General features: G+C 39.1%; 1 protein-coding gene across 2 annotated transcripts in view; it reads right to left on the reverse strand.

The window, feature by feature from the left end:
* Positions 1–19,664, reverse strand: part of LOC128213634 (uncharacterized) — a 33,146-nt gene continuing 13,482 nt past the window's right edge. For both annotated transcript variants that reach the window (XM_052919617.1, XM_052919618.1), the window contains exons 7-20: positions 19,476–19,602; positions 19,267–19,384; positions 11,968–12,131; positions 11,669–11,765; positions 10,920–11,067; positions 10,624–10,710; positions 7,516–7,677; positions 3,507–3,693; positions 3,083–3,178; positions 1,909–2,072; positions 1,523–1,672; positions 1,116–1,197; positions 763–874; positions 1–505 (exon numbers count right to left, since the gene is read on the reverse strand). In XM_052919617.1, coding sequence (XP_052775577.1) covers positions 412–505; positions 763–874; positions 1,116–1,197; positions 1,523–1,672; positions 1,909–2,072; positions 3,083–3,178; positions 3,507–3,693; positions 7,516–7,677; positions 10,624–10,710; positions 10,920–11,067; positions 11,669–11,765; positions 11,968–12,131; positions 19,267–19,384; positions 19,476–19,602 — 1,788 coding nt within the window. In that variant the 3' untranslated portion in view covers positions 1–411. The remainder of the gene's footprint in view (positions 506–762; positions 875–1,115; positions 1,198–1,522; positions 1,673–1,908; positions 2,073–3,082; positions 3,179–3,506; positions 3,694–7,515; positions 7,678–10,623; positions 10,711–10,919; positions 11,068–11,668; positions 11,766–11,967; positions 12,132–19,266; positions 19,385–19,475; positions 19,603–19,664) is intronic.

Below are 19,664 nucleotides of genomic sequence, written 5' to 3' on the forward strand. Positions count from 1 at the left end.
ATGTTTGTACATTAGAGAAATTTTATTACATTACTAATACAAAATAAACAACATTTATACGAACACATAGTTAAAGATGAAGCGGAAATTAAGACGCATGAACATCTACAATATCCGTGAACATTTGCATTAGTAAAATGAAACAAACAAAGCGATGCCAGAATGTCAAAACATTGTTGGAATCCGAACAAATTGAACTACACAAATATGTCAATAAATAATTTCTTCTAAAAAAGAGTAATATAAATTCCCCTGAAATGACACTTTCAGCTTTATAATAATGGATATCACACGGTAGTCATCACATCTATACCAAGTGACAATCATACAGTATACGTGTGGTTCGGTTCATACACGAGTCTCGACCGATAAAACGCGTATTTCAGTAACGTGGTCACAATCACGTGATGTCTACTCCTGCACATGTTTCCATACAGTGACGGTGGCGGTTGCGTTTCCAGTGACGTCATCGAAAGGTACATCCGTCGACTCGATACACGTCAAACTGAAAGTAAGAAGACGACGGACGAAAGTGTTAGTGTTAGTGGTAATGCTGTGCTTATGGTTGTCGTTGTTTTTCTACAAAAGAAAATCTTATTCTGATAGTATTTTGAACATGTCCTAAACAGCCGAATGCTCATCTTATTCACACAAAAAAACAGCAGCGATCAGCCCTGTTCTACAAACTTAATTACTATACATGTACTAACAATCTTGTTGACAGCTTTATAAAACAAATGGCTAGCAGTGAGGTATACTCACCCCTTGTCTTGTAGGGTCCCCTCGAGGGCGGGTCTGTCCCACTGTCCACTCCTTGAGGCAACGATGACAAGACCGCCGCGCCTGGTAATCTCTGACAGTCGCAGCAGCCACGCTGAAATATGAAATGGATGGTCATATTTATAAAATCGCATAATAATGGAAACCAAACTAAAAAGCTTGATGTGTAAGCTATGTGTATCAATAGAAAAGACAGCAGAACTATAGAAATTTGCATAACACAACACGGATTAACATGGAGCTGCACCTTTCCACCTTTTTGAGCTAATTAATCATTAGGACAGGAATCCGTTAATAATAGATTACACCACTGTTATTTACAGAAAAGCGCAAACCTTTTGGCTGCTGAGTCCTCTCCAAGAATGTGACCACAGTCATGTCAAAGTCCAGCCCAACCTCGTTAGGGATCCACGTAAACTTAAATATGAAGCATTCGATAAGAACATCATGATGGAAATGCAATTAATCTTTGGAAAGTGAAACATTGAAACGTCGTTCTAATCATACCATCCGAACGCTTAAATGCTTGTATACTGTAACCAACAGCATTTAACAGATTGAGCAATACTAACATGCATCGTTTCTATGCACGAGGCTGCTTGAACATATAGCTAAGCAGATACGCAACTGAAAATGATACTACAGTATTTCTTAGAGTGTGATTTTGGGTGAAATGGCTGAGCGGGAAACATTCTATGTTGATGAACTGTGAGCCAATGATTATCAATTTCAATAAGCTAACCTGTTTGAAGACGACCCTGTCAGTTTTGACACCTTTGTCGAGAGCAGCCGTGGTGACCTTGCCATTTTCCGTGATCACAGTGACGTCATTTCCTCTCTGGATGTACATTGCCGTATCCAGGAAACGGGCAACGAGGTCACAAGCAAGCACCTGGTGATATGGTAAAAATAAACTTTAAGAGTGGTAATTATGACAGCTAATACCTGTTATAAATCGTTGAAGTTCCTCGGCAGAAACCAGTGTTGTCCTTTTTGACAAATTTGGGTTACAGATTTTGTGTAAAACTTCACCAGAAATTCATATTTATGGACAATTGTTTAATTATCATGCGTAGATAAACGTTAACGACTTTTCAACGACATTATTATAAATATTTGCAAACCTACTTTTTGAAAGATTTTACTCATCAACATAGGACCTCTTCCGGATCCAGCGCCTATCCAGAGCATGGAGCGAGTGTGGAGTCCATTATTTCGAGCGAGATCCGCACACAGGTCTGCTACCGCCACCGGATATGATTTCCTGAATCCAAATTCCTGCTCAAGAATCCCTTCGAAGGTAAAAAAAGAAACATTTGTGTGTGCGTGCGTGTCAAAAACTGTTCAGCGAAGAAAAGTAGGGTGGTGTTTGTGGTGAAGTTTACAAAACGTTTATTAAAATGAATATTCATAGCCATATAGCATATACAAGACGTACAGAACAAAACATTGTCAACAGAGACACATAATAATTCATTTACTTGTAATTACGAATGATGCTTTAATTATAGGGTTCTGGATGGCATCAATGTTTAAACTTTTGATTTTTCCCTACACTAGGGACTCGCTCAACTATTAATTTTTGGCAACGAGTATGTATTTTGTTTTATTTTGTTCAAATATAATTATTTTACTTAATTTTATGAATTCATGTCTCGCCAATTGTTCTTATATGCACCTGCTTTCCCTTTATGGTGTTTAAATATCATTATGTGGAATTTTATGTTTGGTGACCCAAAAATATTTTAATTTCATTTGAAACGGTCTTGTGTGCAGAAAAAAAAGAAAATGTAAAATAACTATCTGAATCAAAAATGATAACAAACACGTTAAAGACTTACAGTTGAAATAAAGATCAAATGTTCAAACTATTACAGTAGTAAAGTTAAGTTAATAATGATATATTTATAGTCAATTATTTTAATTGAAATACGTAAATAAATATCTTTCAAATGATACCAAAATTGTATGGGGTTACAAGGCATCACTATTTAACATTAAGGTTAATGGGTCTGATATCTGAATTACTATTTTGTGTTCGTTAACATAATACTAACAAGCTAATTGACTTTATTGTATTTCTCAAATTCATTTTGTTGCGACTGTAAGCATTGCCATTGGTCTATCGTATTATGACTGAATGCTTTATTCCTAGGGGACAGGAGTAGCACTCACCATATATGTGACTATGACACCCCGTCCAAACATCTTTACGGGGGTCACCCGGGTCAGTATTTCACCTGAGTGAGACTTTTTTCTCTAACGGGGAGTCATAACACCGGCTTTATATGTACATGTATACCTTTTAACGCGAGCGGCGTCTCAAAATGATAATGAAGGTTTGTGGACGGTACTAGGTTGGGCTGTAGCTTGTCGTGAGGAAGGCTTGCAAGGTTCTCTGAAACATTTGTTACACCTTTTTATAAGAAAGCAAACATGGGCATAAATATGTTTTAAAGGGAATTATGTATGGCGGGCACATTCAATATTGTCATGCATGGTTCTGGGTCAGTGGACCTTGACGCAAGATTTCAGGTGGCATTTGTACATGGATATTGTTTCTTTGTCTGTTTATTCGCCTCCGTTGCAAGTGACAATTAAATTTAATAAAGTTGGCCATATAAAGTGTTAGATATAGCGATGAATGTAATAAAAATAGTACTTCGTATAAATCATCAAAAGGCTTCAAAATTAGCTCGGAAAAAGTCCATCAAAGTTCAACCCACCTTCTACCCCGCATCCCAACACATACACCTGCGTGTCCACATGGCGCGTTGGCAGCTCCGTCCACGCCTCCTCCCCCGGATCCACCGTCCTCGCCAACCGGAAGCCCGCATGCTGCAGGAAGTGGCGACGAAACGCAAGCCGCGCGAAACGAGATGCCTCGTCTCCTGTGCTGATCCAGCTTCCGCCCTGTTCAAACAGGCAATTACACGAATATTTGATTAAAAAAAATATGAGGCGATCATCCTTTAAATTAGTATTGTTTTCTGAATTCATCCTCAAGGTTACTAACCTAAAAAAGAAACGCTAAAAGGGGAATCAAACTATTACTTAGACATGTTTATTGCCTTAATATGTTGTCCAAGTTGACCATTGAGAAATGACAATACCTTTTCGGCAATAAGCGCACATGAGCGTTCATTGTTGCGGGCACGGGAAGTAAAACTTCTGCAGGCCAAACAAAGTTTATAAAGGATATAAAAATATGTGATTCTCGAAATTAAAACAAGAGAACGTTGTGTTCCTGTTATTTGACAAAAGGCCTTAAGCTGCAGTCACACTAAAGCCGAACACAACACGGACCAGCCCGTATTAACAAGAAACACCCTGGACGAAGATCCGGGGTGGTCCAGGGTGGTCCTTGGTGAAATTTCTTCGACGGTTCCTCGACGGTCTCAAAACATCGGACCAGCACGGACCCAACACGGCACCACCAGGACACCACAACGGATGAACACGGACCTAACACGCAGCAAACACGGATTAACCATGTAACACCACGGTGACAACACGGATGACATCCCGAACCAGGACCAAACACAGACCGCCCAGGGGTGATCCGTATCCAACACACATGCCGGATGGCCGAGGATCAACACGTTGTTACTACGGACCTTCTCGAAGCCAAAAATGGTCGCCACACGGACTTTCCGGGACTACCACGGATCGAAAAATCCTCCCGGATAGTCCCGGACCGTCCCGGATCACAACGTCAGTTTAAAACAGTTTTATATTGCCGGGGTGGAATCCCGGACCATCCAGGACTGTCCCGGATCAGCCCGGATCAAACACGGATCGGCCAAATTGCAGTTTGGGACGATCCGGGACATTCCGGGTGGTCGTTGGGATTGTGGCTTTAAGTGTGACCATGACTTTAAACGTTTAGAAATTGAGTGTTGTTGGTGACACACAGTCTTCGCATGGTGAAAATGTGCGCAAAGTTATTTTGAATTCTTCAAAGTCTTGACAAAAATAAAACAAGATGTTTTGAGCAATTAACGATGTGTGACATTGCGAACATTTGAGACAAGATATTTTAAATTCCCCCGATCATGGCAAGTTACAGCCCGGACATTCCGAAATACGGAGTGTTGAAGGAATTTTGACAAAAGATCCTAAAGCGTATTTTTTACCTTTGGCTGACTGACTGACGGCGCATTGTCCAGTCATGGTTAACATGTGTGTCAAATCATTTCCAAATGTTTTATACACGGCCAACTCACATTCCGAAAAAGCCAAATTACAATACCTTTTGGCAAACGACCGCCTTTACGATTTAACTACATACACGGTCTTGCATTGTTCACATTGTCTAGCCATGGTGAGCATTTAATCATCGCTATTTAAAAAAAGTGAAAACCCGGACAAGCTAAACTACGAAACATTTTGACAAAGGGGATCGTCTAACCATAGATAAGATTTGTGCCAAGCTAAGCCCGAATAGAATGTAAACAGCACTTTGGCAAAATACGCCTAAGTGTGACCTTTACTTTGGATGTCTGTGTCTTGTACGCGACATACCGTCTTGTCATGGAGAACATGTGTCAAGCTATTCAAAATCAAGAAATGAATTATGATACATGACCAAGTTACGGCCCGAACATAAAATACAAGGCATTTTGATATTTGACTTATGATCAAGGAGTGTGACCTTTGATGTACAGACCTGGCTTTTGCACGAATTTGCGTCTTGCCATTGAGATTTGTGCTAAGTCATTTTAACATCCCTCTATGCATGCAAGTTAAAGCCCGAATATGACTTATCACATCGGTGGTGTAGATTTTTTTTCATCTTACGGTTTTCATGAAAACTTTTTTCTTTTCTAGTTGATATATATGGCATTTTATACTACTTGTAGATAATTTGATGTCACTACGAACAAATGTAGCCCCCGGACAGCACACATTACGTTTGTCATAATCAAAACATATCCATTGATCTAGCAATAAAGTCACCCAAACGACAAGGTGGATACACGATTATGACGTAAAGCAAAGGTGGACACACGGCAATGACGTAAAACAAAGTTTGACACACGACGATGACGTTAAACAAAGGTGGATACACGACAATGACGTAAAACAAAGGTGGACACACGCCGATGACAGGACGGTGACGTGAAACAAAGGTGGACACACGACGATGACATGATGATGACGTAAAACAAGCGCGGACGCACGGCGATATTGTAAAAACAAAGGTGTTGGAACGACAATGACGTAATACCTACGATATACAAGTCAACTTAAATGTGTTCACATGTCGATGACGTAATAATGAGACACTAGTGCTGTAGTGGGGCCATATCTTCAACGACGATGGCGTGGAACAAAGGTGGACACACGAAGATGACTTGAAACAAAGTCGGAAACTCGACGATGACGTAAAAACAAAGGTGGACACACGACGATGACGTAAAACAAAGACGGATACTCGATGATGACGTTTAACAAAGGCGGACACACGACGATGACGTGGAACAAAGGTGGACACACGACGATGACGTAAAACAAAGACGGATACTCGACGATGACGTAAAACAAATGTGGACACACGACAATGACGTAAAACAAAGACGGATACTCGACGATGACATAAAACAAAGGTGCACACACAACGATGACCTAAAACAAAGGCGCACACACAACGATGACCTAAAACAAAGGTGCACACACAACGATGACGTAAAACAAAGGTTGACACACGACGATGACGTAAAACAAAGGTGGACACACGACGATGACGTAAAACAAAGACGGATACCCGACGGTGACGTAAAACAAAGGTGGACACACGACGATGACGTAAAACAAAGACGGATACCCGACGGTGACGTAAAACAAAGGCGGATACTCGACGATGACGTAAAACAAAGGTTGACACACGACGATGACGTAAAACAAAGGGAGACACATGACGATGACGTGAAACAAAAGTGGACACACGACGATGACGTAAACAAAGGTGGATACGCGACAATGACGTAAAATAAAGGTGGACACACGACGATGACGTAAAACAAAGGTGGACACACGACGATGACGTGAAACAAAGGCGGATACACGACGATGACGTGAAACAATGGTGGACACACGACAATGACGTAAAATAAAGGTGGACACACGACGATGACGTAAAACAAAGGTGGACACACGACGATGACGTGAAACAAAGGCGGATACACGACGATGACGTGAAACAAAGGTGGACACACGACAATGACGTAAAACAAAGGTGGACACACGCCGATGACAGGACGGTGACGTGAAACAAAGGTGGACACACGACGATGACATGATGATGACGTAAAACAAGCGCGGACGCACGGCGATATTGTAAAAACAAAGGTGTTGGAACGACAATGACGTAATACCTACGATATACAAGTCAACTTAAATGTGTTCACATGTCGATGACGTAATAATGAGACACTAGTGCTGTAGTGGGGCCATATCTTCAACGAGAGAGTGTCTTTCGCTTGATTTTCCATTCGGTTTTTGGACGTTACGAGAAATTTATTGTTAAACATATAACTAGGCATGAATTTTCAGACACAACATGCAAGAAAAGGTTTATTTGAACTAAGAAGTTATTTTTTATTCGATTTCTGACATTCGTTGAGTATTCAATAGAATTTCCTGATTTTACGATAAGGTTTCGAATACTCGTTGATAAGTTGGTAAGTTTAATATGTACACACGACATTTACGTAAAACCAAAGGTGTACTTACAAGTATGACGTTATGTTTGCCGTCATAGCAAGGCGAGGAAAAGTCGTCGTAAAGCCAGTGTGTCTCGTCACAGAGGCCGTTAAATTGGTCTTCGCACCACTGCCAAACGTTACCGAACACATCGTAGAAGCCACGCTCGTTCGCGACATGCATGTTTACAGGCTACAAATTGTACAAAACAAGAGATGTTTGTCAAACATTATGCCCCCCCCCCCCCCCTGAGCGCCATGTTGTCAGGATTATATGGACAATTGAATGAAATATGCATGGACCGAAATGACAGCTGATTTGTTGCTGTTTTAAGATTATGACCATTAAAGTGTGAGGATAAAGTGTGTTATGACCGTCATGACCTTTGACTCTATGAACTCAAAATCCAGAGTCATCAGCTGGTCACCAGAAACCTAAATGGCAAGTTTGAGGGCCATGGGTGCAGGCATTGTCAAGTTATCACAAGACAAGTTTTTTTCGTTCCAGGTCACTGTGACCTTGACCTTTGACCCGATGACCCCTTACATCATAAGGGGTCATCTACAAGTCAGATGCAACTCCAAATCAAGTTTGAAGGCCATGGGTTCAGGCATTGTTGAGTTATCACTCGGACAACCTTTTACCATTCAAGATCACTGTGACCTTGACCTTTGGCTCTATGAATCCTAAATCAATAAGGGTGATCTACTGGTCAGGCTTAACATCCATGTCAAGTTTAATGATCTTAGGTTCAGGCATTGTTGAGATAAAAGTGGGGGAAGATTTGTTAACATTTGGTTGCGTTAAAGGTTACTGTGACATTGACCTTGGCCTGATGACCCCTAAAGTCGATAGGGGTCATCTACTGGGCAGGCCCAACCTTCATGTCAAGTTTGATGACCATAGGTCCAAGAATTGTCGAGTTTGCTTTCAAGGTCACTGTGACCTTGACCTTTGACCCCTAAAATCAATAGAGGTCATCTACTGGTCAGGCCCAACCTCCATGTCAAGTTTGAGGGCCATGGGTGCAGGCATTGTTGAGTTATCACTTGGACAACCTTTTATCATTCAAGGTCACTGTGACCTTGACCTTTAGCCCAATGACCCCTAAAATTAATCAGGACAATCTTCTGGCCGGGCTCAACCTCCAAATCAAGTTTGAGGGCCATGGGTGCAGCCATTGTCAAGTTATCACTCGGACAACCTTTTACCATTCCAGGTCACTGTGACCTTGACCTTTGGCCCAATGACCCCTTAAATCAATAGGGACCATCTTCTGGCCAGGCCCAACCTCCAAGTCAAGTTTGAGGGCCATGGGTGCAGGCATTGTCGAGTTATCACTCGGACTTTTACCATTCCAGGTCCCTTGACCTTTGGCCAGATGACCCCCAAAAACCATAGGGGTCATCTCTTGGTCAGGCCAATTCCCCAAGTCAAGTTTGAGGGCCATGGGTGCAGGCATTGTTGAGTTATCAATTGGACAACCTTTTACCATTCAAGGTCACTGTGACCTTGACCTTTGGCCCAATGACCCCCAAAAACAATAGGGGTCATCTACTGGTCAGGCCCAACCTCCAAGTCAAGATTGAGGGCCATGGGTGCAGGCATTGTTGAGTTATTAATTGGACAACCTTTTACCATTCAAGGTCACTGTGACCTTGACCTTTGGCCAAATGACCCCCAAAAACAATAGGGGTCATCTACTGGTCAGGCCCAACCTCCAAGTCAAGATTGAGGGCCATGGGTGCAGGCATTGTTGAGTTATCACTCGAACAACCTTTTACCATTCAAGGTCACTGTGACCTTGACCTTTGACCCATAGAGCCCAAAAAACAATAGGGGTCAGCTACTGGTCAGGCCCAGCCTCCAAGTCAAGTTTGAGGGCCATGGGTGCAGGCATTGTCGAGTTATCACTCGGACAACCTTTTACCATTCAAGGTCACTGTGACCTTGACCTTTGGCCAGATGACCCCCAAAACCCATAGGGGTCATCTCCTGGTCAGGCCAATTCCCCAAGTCAAGTTTGAGGGCCATGGGTGCAGGCATTGTTGAGTTATCAATTGGACAACCTTTTACCATTCAAGGTCACTATGACCTTGACCTTTGGCCCAATGACCCCCAAAAACAATAGGGGTCATCTACTGGTCAGGCCCAACCTCCAAGTCAAGATTGAGGGCCATGGGTGCAGGCATTGTTGAGTTATTAATTGGACAACCTTTTACCATTCAAGGTCACTGTGACCTTGACCTTTGGCCCAATGACCCCCAAAAACAATAGGGGTCATCTACTGGTCAGGCCCAACCTCCAAGTCAAGATTGAGGGCCATGGGTGCAGGCATTGTTGAGTTATCACTCGAACAACCTTTTACCATTCAAGGTCACTGTGACCTTGACCTTTGACCCATTGAGCCCAAAAAACAATAGGGGTCAGCTACTGGTCAGGCCCAACCTCCAAGTCAAGTTTGAGGGCCATGGGTGCAGGCATTGTCACATTATCACTCGGACAACCTTTTACCATTCAAGGTCACTGTGACCTTGACCTTTGGCCTGATGACCCCCAAAAACAATAGGGGTCATCTACTGGTCAGGCCCAACCTCCATGTCAAGTTTGAGGGCCATGGGTGCAGGCATTGTTGAGTTATCACTCGGACAAGCTTTAAAATTATTTTACCATTAAAGGTCACTGTGACCTTGACCTTTGACCCGATGACCCCCAAAATCAATAGGGGTCATCTACTGGTCAGGCCCAACCTTCATGTGAAGTTTGATGACCATACGTCCAGGAATTGTTGAGTTATCACTCGGACAAGCTTTGGTCTACCGACGGACCGACCGACCGACCGACCGACATACCGACATGCCTGTGCAAAGCAATATACCCCTCTTCTTCGAAGGGGGGCATAAAAACAAGGATTTGATAGGCATGTCAAAGGCCGTACCATAAAACCGATGGAATCTCAGTTTTTTTTCGGAATCGTCAATATTTTATGACTGTTATGGTTATAATTCACTTATATTTGCCCAAAATAATGAATTTACTAATTGGTCGAGAAGCATCATCTATTTGGGTAAGCGTTCAATATAAAAGAGTTGCTATGTAAACATATACAATAATAATTAAATTGGGGCGGTCGCCTACCGTGGAGGAGCCGAATTTCATGTTGTGGTTGAACTTGTCTCCCTTTGTGAAGATCGCGTCACTGACAGTCCCTGCATTCGTCGGTTCCTGCAACACAACATTAAATTATCTATAACACCCGTTCACTTTCCGTGCAATGTGTTTAGAAAGTTTGAAAAAAAGTGTTGAAAGAACAATAACTAAATGCTTTTGATCTAATTTTGGCTGGAACAAAAACGCGGCAATATTAAAAGAACAATTGGTTTTGTTTAACGAATGCAGTTAGTTTCACAACAAATCACTGTGGTTAATTTTACCTGTTTCCCTCTAATCACGTTGTGCTCTGCCTCGACCAATAACCGGAAATCCGGTCCCTTCCATGCGCAGAACGCACGCGCTTCGTGGTAGTTGACGTCAACAGGCCACGCCCATGGCATGTCAAGGACATCAAACATGGCACGGTACCTTATTATTGCGAGATGTTGCATTCAGATAAATAAAATGTAAGGTGGATCAAAAATCAGTTTCGGTTCACTGCTACTTTTTTCGATTAATGTTTTCTCGAAAAATCAATGATTTGAAGAAATATACGCGTACTGTTAATATGCCAAGGTATGGCAAAAAAAGATGCACTCTTACTCTCAAATAAAAATTACCATGATTGATGTATTTTTTTAATATATCTAAAATGATGAATAAATGTCGAAAACAATTGTTTTTATTCAGGATACCGAGTTTAATTTGAAAGAAAGATGCAGAAAACACTGTATCTCTACCTTATGAGACGATAGTTGATCTCAGTAAATCTTTAAACATTCACCAATCATTTAATATTTTTACTTTTTCAGCTATTAAAACAAGGTTACAATCTTGTTATCAGTAATTAATATTTTCCATAAATGCATTATTTAGTAAGTAGTTTAAGGTTTATCACTCAAAATTTATGTTTGTTATAAATGTATATGTATTGATTTTGAATAATATTGTCACTTTAACTGTTAACTGAATTGAACGGGATATTTCTTCACATTTATTGCAGTTTATAATAAATAATGACGTCACTTACCTGTATTGGGATTCAGCGGACGGAGTGACGTTAGAGTCCGCCATGACACTGCAATGACTGTAGGACGCCAGATCTGACCCACAGCCACCCTTACAACCTTAAAAGCGGACAATATCTAAATAGCAGTGGGCCATTAGTTAAGAACATTGATTATTTTCTGTCTGTGGAGATTAACTTAATCTGGGCTAAAAATGCTGCAAGACAAGATCGAAGAAACAAAAAAAATATAAATAGTGTTTCGCTAAATAATCGATTTGTGGAATTCTGTCGCACACATTATGTTCACAACACAATCTCACCATTGCCACAGACCCAGAACATAGGGTGATTTGCCTGCCGGAAGTTTCTCCAACGCCAGCCTTCCTCTGTCCACAGTTCAGATCGATGGTAACCGCCGGCCTCAACAAACTCAAAGTACTCAGCATTTGTCACTAGGAACTCGGAGGACTCGAACGCAGGGACCCTAAAATGTTGGACAGACTACCATTTTCCATTAAAGAGACACTCTTATTCAAAATCAATACATACACATGCATAACAAACATAAATTTTGAGTGATAAACCTTCAACTTCTTACTAAATAATGCAATTATGGAAAATATTAATTACTGAAAACAAGATTGTAACCGTGTATTTAACAGCAAAAAACGTAAAAATATTAAATGATTGGTGAATGCTAAAAGATTTGCTGTGATCTACTATACATTTTTAAGGTAGAAATACCGTGTTTTATTCACATTTCTTTCAAATTAAATTCAGTATCCTCCATAAGAACCATTGTTTTCGACATTTATTCATCCTTAAGGACTGTTAAAACAATATTATTAATTGTGGAAATCTTATTTGGGAGTTAGAGTGCATCATTAAATATTTCATACGACACCGAAATGTATAAAAAATATTAGCATTATGTCGTGCTCAGAAACGATTCCAAACAGGATTTTTTTATGACCGGCAGGTCTCGAAATGCATATGTAACTGCATATGGCATATACATGTGGTTTCGAAAGGAGGATTTCTGTCGTGAACGGAATTTGCCGGTATATAAATGTTTGTTTTTCAAAACATACGTCATCTACAACCAGAATGGAGTTGATTTTATTAAAATGTTCGTTCTGTCAAAATAATGCAAACAGTTCGTTCGTTTTTCTTACGAACTATTATTCATACGAATGACATCGTGATTAAACGCTAAACCTTTTCAATACCTGCACCAACAGCTGCATCAACAGCTGCACCAAAGCTGTATCATCAACTGCATCAATATCTGCATCAACAGCTGTATCATCAACTGCATCAACAGCTGCATCAATAGCTGCATCATCAACTGCATCAATAGCTGCATCAACAGCTGCATCATCAACTGCATCAATAGCTGCATCATCAACTGCATCAATAGCTGCATCAACAGCTGCATCATCAACTGCATCAATAGCTGCATCAACAGCTGCATCAATAGCTGCATCAACAGCTGCATCATCAACTGCATCAATAGCTGCATCATCAACTGCATCAATATCTGCATCAACAGCTGCATCATCAACTGCATCAATAGCTGCATCATCAACTGCATCAATATCTGCATCAACAGCTGCATCATCAACTGCATCAATAGCTGCATCATCAACTGCATCAATAGCTGCATCAACAGCTGCATCATCAACTGCATCAATAGCTGCATCAATAGCTGCATCAATAGCTGTATCATCAACTGCATCAATAGCTGCATCAACAGCTGCATCATCAACTGCATCAATAGCTGCATCAACAGCTGCATCATCAACTGCATCAATAGCTGTATCATCAACTGCATCAATAGCTGCATCAACAGCTGCATCATCAACTGCATCAATAGCTGCATCATCAACTGCATCAATAGCTGCATCAACAGCTGCATCATCAACTGCATCAATAGCTGCATCAATAGCTGCATCAACAGCTGTATCATCAACTGCATCAATAGCTGCATCAACAGCTGCATCATCAACTGCATCAATAGCTGCATCATCAACTGCATCAACAGCTGCATCATCAACTGCATCAACAGTTGCATCATCAACTGCATCAATAGCTGTATCAATCGCTGCATCAATCGCTGCATCAAATGCAGTAATTTTGTCTAAATATTATTTGTCAAGAATGTATTATTTAATTCTATTGTTTCCATTGAAATAAAAACTTGATTTAGTGGAAAAAATAAAATGAAAATACACTTAATTATTCAGATTAATAACAACAATAACAGTCAAATACATAGAGTGTATTCATAGCTTCGTTCAAAAAAGGTCCTCAGGGATTTGATATTTATTTGTATGTCATTCTAGTGTTTTTATTGTTACGTTGTGAGCGATAGTTTATAAACATTTGGAAGTTAGAAATGTGTTTGTGTAGTGTTTCATGCTTTCTGAGACGTCGTAGTGAACGGAGTGACTCACTGAAGGCTATATATTTCAGTGTCATGTCACTAAATCGATATTTAAAAACTGTCCTTCGATTGTTTGAATTTGCCTAAGTTGCTGGTGTCAAAGTAATTTTGCTACAACGCCAATTATTTGCAATAATTTACTTGTAGCATTTTAGTCACTGAATTTTATTTTATAAGAATACATATATATTTTGCAATATTCAAATGTACATTGCATATTAATTTTACAATGTTCTTTTGTTCGTTACGTATCCACCACGTTACAAGTACATGCTTTAGATATTTATCTTTAATGCATATCGCCCTAAGCGCATTTTGTTGTTAAAACGTCTTATTTCTAAATGCGGCGGTCCAGCATGGAAAAAGTTATGTAATATTAACTTATTAATAGCCTTGTGACAGTCACGTGGTAGATACTGACCAAAAGATACTGATAAAACATTATTCTGGTTTTGACAAGCGTCGAGGATACACCTCTGTTAGGATTTCCTATCAAAATTACAAAATATATGAACATTTTAAACTAGTGAAAAGGAATTGTTACCACTGTTATTCATTATTATCACAATCAAATAAAACACTTAAAACTTGTATGCTGTTTTACTTGGATACTTTCGAAGTGAGCGTTGGACAACTAATAGTTATAACAACATTGCTTCATAGTCGACTAAGACTTCGTGACTAACCGTGTATTCCGGACATTACTTTTACTACTACTACTTTTAAAACCCGTGACACGACCAGTTTTTCATCCTGTCATCAATTTGTTTATGTCAACGGAATGAAGAATTGCAAGCCAAAATGAGTATTTGACATGAAGGATAGTGTCTGGGTACTGAGTGCACCACCATGTGCAGCAGCGGATCGAGGGGTGGTGCACACGGCTCGCCCCCTCCTCCGCCCATTTTCCAAGTGAACTTATAATGCCAAAATAGTACGAAAACATGCATGAAGTAAAAAGATACACCAATCAGAATGCAAATCATAAAACTTCTAACACAAAATTTTCAGAGTATAAATTACTTTTCAGGAGAAACTGGGAGTACTTCACAGGTTATAAATCGTTGTGATACAGGAATGAATGATGAAGGTAATGTTAATATGAACTTTCATTGAATATTTCTGATATTATACCAAATGTTAAAGTCAAGCGATTTTACGTATACCCAAGTAACCGACATGTATACAAACTAGAGCTATCACTGAAGGTGATTTATACCCCCGAACGCCGCCCTGATATGAAATTGCAGTCAACTATTTGGAAAGCCAACCTATAAATGACAACTTTATTTTATGGACTATCGTCAGTTATTCATTTTTTGATTATGTTTTTATGGTTTGAAAAAAGGCTTTAAACAATATCAGTGATGCTAATACCGAGATGTTAATACTGATATATTTGATGTTCCAAAGCACAGAATATACGATTGCCGATGACCATCTATAAATGAGTTAAGTTACTTTTTTATACCAGTAGTTTAAAAGTAATGGTTTATATAAACATATTTAGAAAGGAAAACACATAAAATGTTATGGATGGGGTTATTTTTGTTTGTACAATTTCCGATTGTTATTGTTGTGCACTGCACAAGTTTACATGGCAATCAATAAATGTTATAAAATTTCCAGTTATGCTGAGGGACAAAATTTTGATTGAAGAGAAACAAACAAAAGAGCACTAAAAATGTGTGTGAAATATAAACAAACTTCTTTTGTCTGAACTTTATGTATTCATCAACTTGGTTCTTCCATGAACTTTATTTAAACTGTTATCACTGATGGCCTTTTTATGAAGTAACAAAGGGCAATAACTCTGTGATTAGCTAAAATGTAGTTGTGGTTCCTGTACACTGCACTTTCTCTCATTATGATTTATCATTGTATGAAGTTTTATGAAATTCCATCTAGTAGTTTTCAAGTTATTGTCCGGACAAAAGTTTGACAAAAAAAAACACAGAAAAGGGAAATAATTCTGTAATTTGCTAAAATAGTGTAATGATTCATGTACACTAAACTCCTTCTCATTGTGCTGTACCATTGTATAAAGTTTTATTACATTCCATCCGGTAGTTTTCAAGTTATGCTCCGGACAAGAAAAAATAACAAAAGGGCAATAACTGTAATTGGCTGAAATAGAATTGCGGTTCCTGTACACTGCACTTCCTCTCATTATGATCTATCACTGTATGAAGTTTTATTAAATTCCATCCAATAGTTTTCAAGTTATGCTCCGGACAAGAAAAAAGTATTAAAGGCCATAACTCTGTAATTAGCTAAAATAGAGTTATGGTTCTTGTGCACTGCACTTCCTCTCATTGTGCTTTACCATTGTATGAAGTTTCAATAAATTCCATCTAGTAGTTTGCAAGTTAATGTCTGGAAAAAAAATTGACGGCAAAAAAACAAATTAAGGGCAATAACTCAGTAATTAGCTAAAGTAGAGTTATGAGTTCTTGATCACTGCACTTCCTCTCATTGTGCTTTACCAGTGTATGAAGTTCCAATGAATTCCATTCAATACTTTTCAAGTTACACTCCGGACAAAATACAACAAAGGGCAATAACTCAGTAATAAGCAAGAATAGAGTAATTGTTAGTGTACACTGCACTTCCTCTCATTATGCTCTACCATTGTATGAAGTTTAATCCAATTCCATCCAGTAGGTTTGAAGTTATGCTCCGGACAAGGTAAATTGCAACGGACCGACCGACAAACCGACAAACCGCCCGACCGACCGACCACAGGGTGACTCCAATATACCCCCTTCAAACTTCGTTTGTCGGGGGTATAAAAAGACAAACAGACGGACGAATGAGGTAAGGCGCAAGGTTTAACTAGTCATACACACATCTTAATATAGCAAATATAGAAGATGTATTACAGGACTAATTTGGCGATAAATTTGCCGGCGTATGTGTAGTTGTAAACGATTAGGTGTGGTACTTATTGATAGTCGAAATGCGAATTGATTTGTTGACCAATGTAGGTTAAACTCAAATAGAAGGTACTCAACTATGAAGTCATAATTGATGGTAAGGTTCAACGAATTTTAGTCATACGTTTTGTAACGCCCCTCACTCGGTGGGTCACGTTGTCCGCCTCATGTGAGACCAGACCACTAACCTAGTTTTCTGACATTACAACACTAGTCAAACCGGTTGTGATAGCGTTAGGCCGAGCAAAATACATCGTGTGGTCATTGTTTAACTGTTCGTTTCACTGGAAAGAGTTGAGAAAAACGCGACTTTGTTTAAAAAATAACGTCAGTACGTTATAAGGTTACAAACCCCTACTACAATTGCGATTGTACAAATATATACTACACGTTATCCATGTTACTTTACCTTTTACATTACATGACAATATATTACATATGGATTGTACAGTGGCCATATGTTGCAAACTTTGTGCGTATATTTAAGAATGTTGTAAGTACACATACTCGTGTAACAGCAACCAATCCATTTGGTTTGGCCTTATGTTTTTACAATGGTCAAGCTAAAGTGCACATTGCCTTGTCCCTGACCGCAGTCTACATTGATCCATATTAAATGAAGTATGCTAAGTACTTCACAATTAGTTTTATTCTTGACTATTGATACTTATCACGATATTGATTAAAGTTTCATTTTAATATCAAGATAGATATTGGTCTAGCAAAAGCTGTCACAGGAACGCGACAAATGTCCCTTAAATGTGCATTGTTGACGTGATATCCACGATACAACATACTTCAAAACATCCGTCACGATCTATATGACTCTGCCTATTTTCAATTCCAAATATTCTAATAATTAATCTGAAATATGATAATTTTACGTCCATGATCGGCTTTACAAAAGTGGATTTTTTTTAGTTCCTGCCATTTAAGAGCAACCTTTTTAAATAAATAACATCACACTGTTGCATTCTGTATGGAAATATATATAGTTTTAAATAACAGGGATACGGTAACTTTAAAATGTTAACTCACAAAACCAAAAGACACATTGAGCATTACAGAATGTGATACAAATTAAACACCAATAAAACTGACTTTGAAAATAAAACATTTTAAAGTATGCAGTAGACGGTAGTTGAAAGCCATAATGTTGAAATGTTTTGAGATTTTAACATTCTCGCAATATTCGTTAGGTTCTTGTGAGTTTAAACGGAAAAGGGTTTTAAATATAGCTGAATAGGTCAATATCGGTCAACAGATAACCTTATCTGGTAACCGATATTCATTTTTTCAATTGAAAAGGAGGTTATTTCACATTTAGAAACTTTGACGCCATTTTTTTGGTTCAAACTACTCCTGTAAAAATGATAAAAAAGAGACAAAATTGTACATGTATGTTAAAATATTTATATATTAAGAGGGAAAAGATCATGAAATGAACGAAAATCCTGTTATGTACAGGAAATATTGGTTATAATTGGTTGTATCTGGTGGAATTACAGGCCTACGAAGTGCGATATGCAATCCATCATCCTTGAAAAAAAATGATTTGATTTCCTATATACATCTTCAAATGTATTGAAATTTGGAAACATAACCAAATGAAAAAGTCGTGAAGTATAAAATTATATTAAATCTGGTTTACCTTCTACTCAATTTATTGGGTTTTTGCAACTAAGAAAAGATATACATGACAATGGAAGGTTTTACGGATTTAAAGTTTACTCCCTTTTTAAACAAACTGGAAAACAATGTTTATTTAAAAACAAATGAATTCATCTTTATCATTTAGTGAAACACATATTTAAAGTTTACAAAGTTAATTATTACTTTATAGAATTTTGATTTGTGTAATCATGTACAAAAAATGACCACTCGCATACCAGTTTAAACTAAAGCAACATCACACGGGAATGGATTTGAATCCCTATACACGCAAATTAAGCTCTACTGACGTACGCAGCACGCTCAGTACGTAAATTATGTTAAAGCAGAAGGCTGCTGCTTACTGTACAAAAGCATCGCATTCAGATGCAAACGCTCGTCTGTTTTTAAGCCAATCAAGGGACATTAGGCACTAACATCGAAGGCACAGTTATGGGTCTTGCCATGTGAATTGTTTTTAACAATAAATGTACTAAGCTCCATGCGAGTACCTTAAACATTATAGAGCAGGAGGGTGACACCGAGACTATGGTTATCTCGTTTATTTGAGGTATATCCACACTTACGAGCAGGCGATACTGCCGTACTCATTGTCCCAGCCATACGACGGAAAATCTCGAGGTTTGCCGAAACTCACTTCCTGTGCAGGTACTCGCAACATCCGGTTTTGCTGGGGAACAATGCCTGAAAAACAACATACCAAACATTCTATGTCAACAAAAATGCTGAAAAATAAACAACATTTTACCGTAAGGAATAGATTTAAGTCACTCACCGGATGTTTTTGGAGCGTACTTCCATCCTTCCGGTCTGCTAACCATTGCGACCGGGAGCTGGCGAATAAGAACAGATGACGTTTCGAGGTGGATGCGCTCGTGCTCCATTCCCATCAGAAGCGCCCACTGCGGAAATGTAATCAAACTTAAATGCTATACAAATAACTGCCGTTTTATTTAAAACCATA

The sequence above is a fragment of the Mya arenaria genome, chromosome 13 (assembly GCF_026914265.1).
Source record: "Mya arenaria isolate MELC-2E11 chromosome 13, ASM2691426v1".
NCBI classification, from domain to species: Eukaryota; Metazoa; Mollusca; class Bivalvia; order Myida; family Myidae; genus Mya; species Mya arenaria.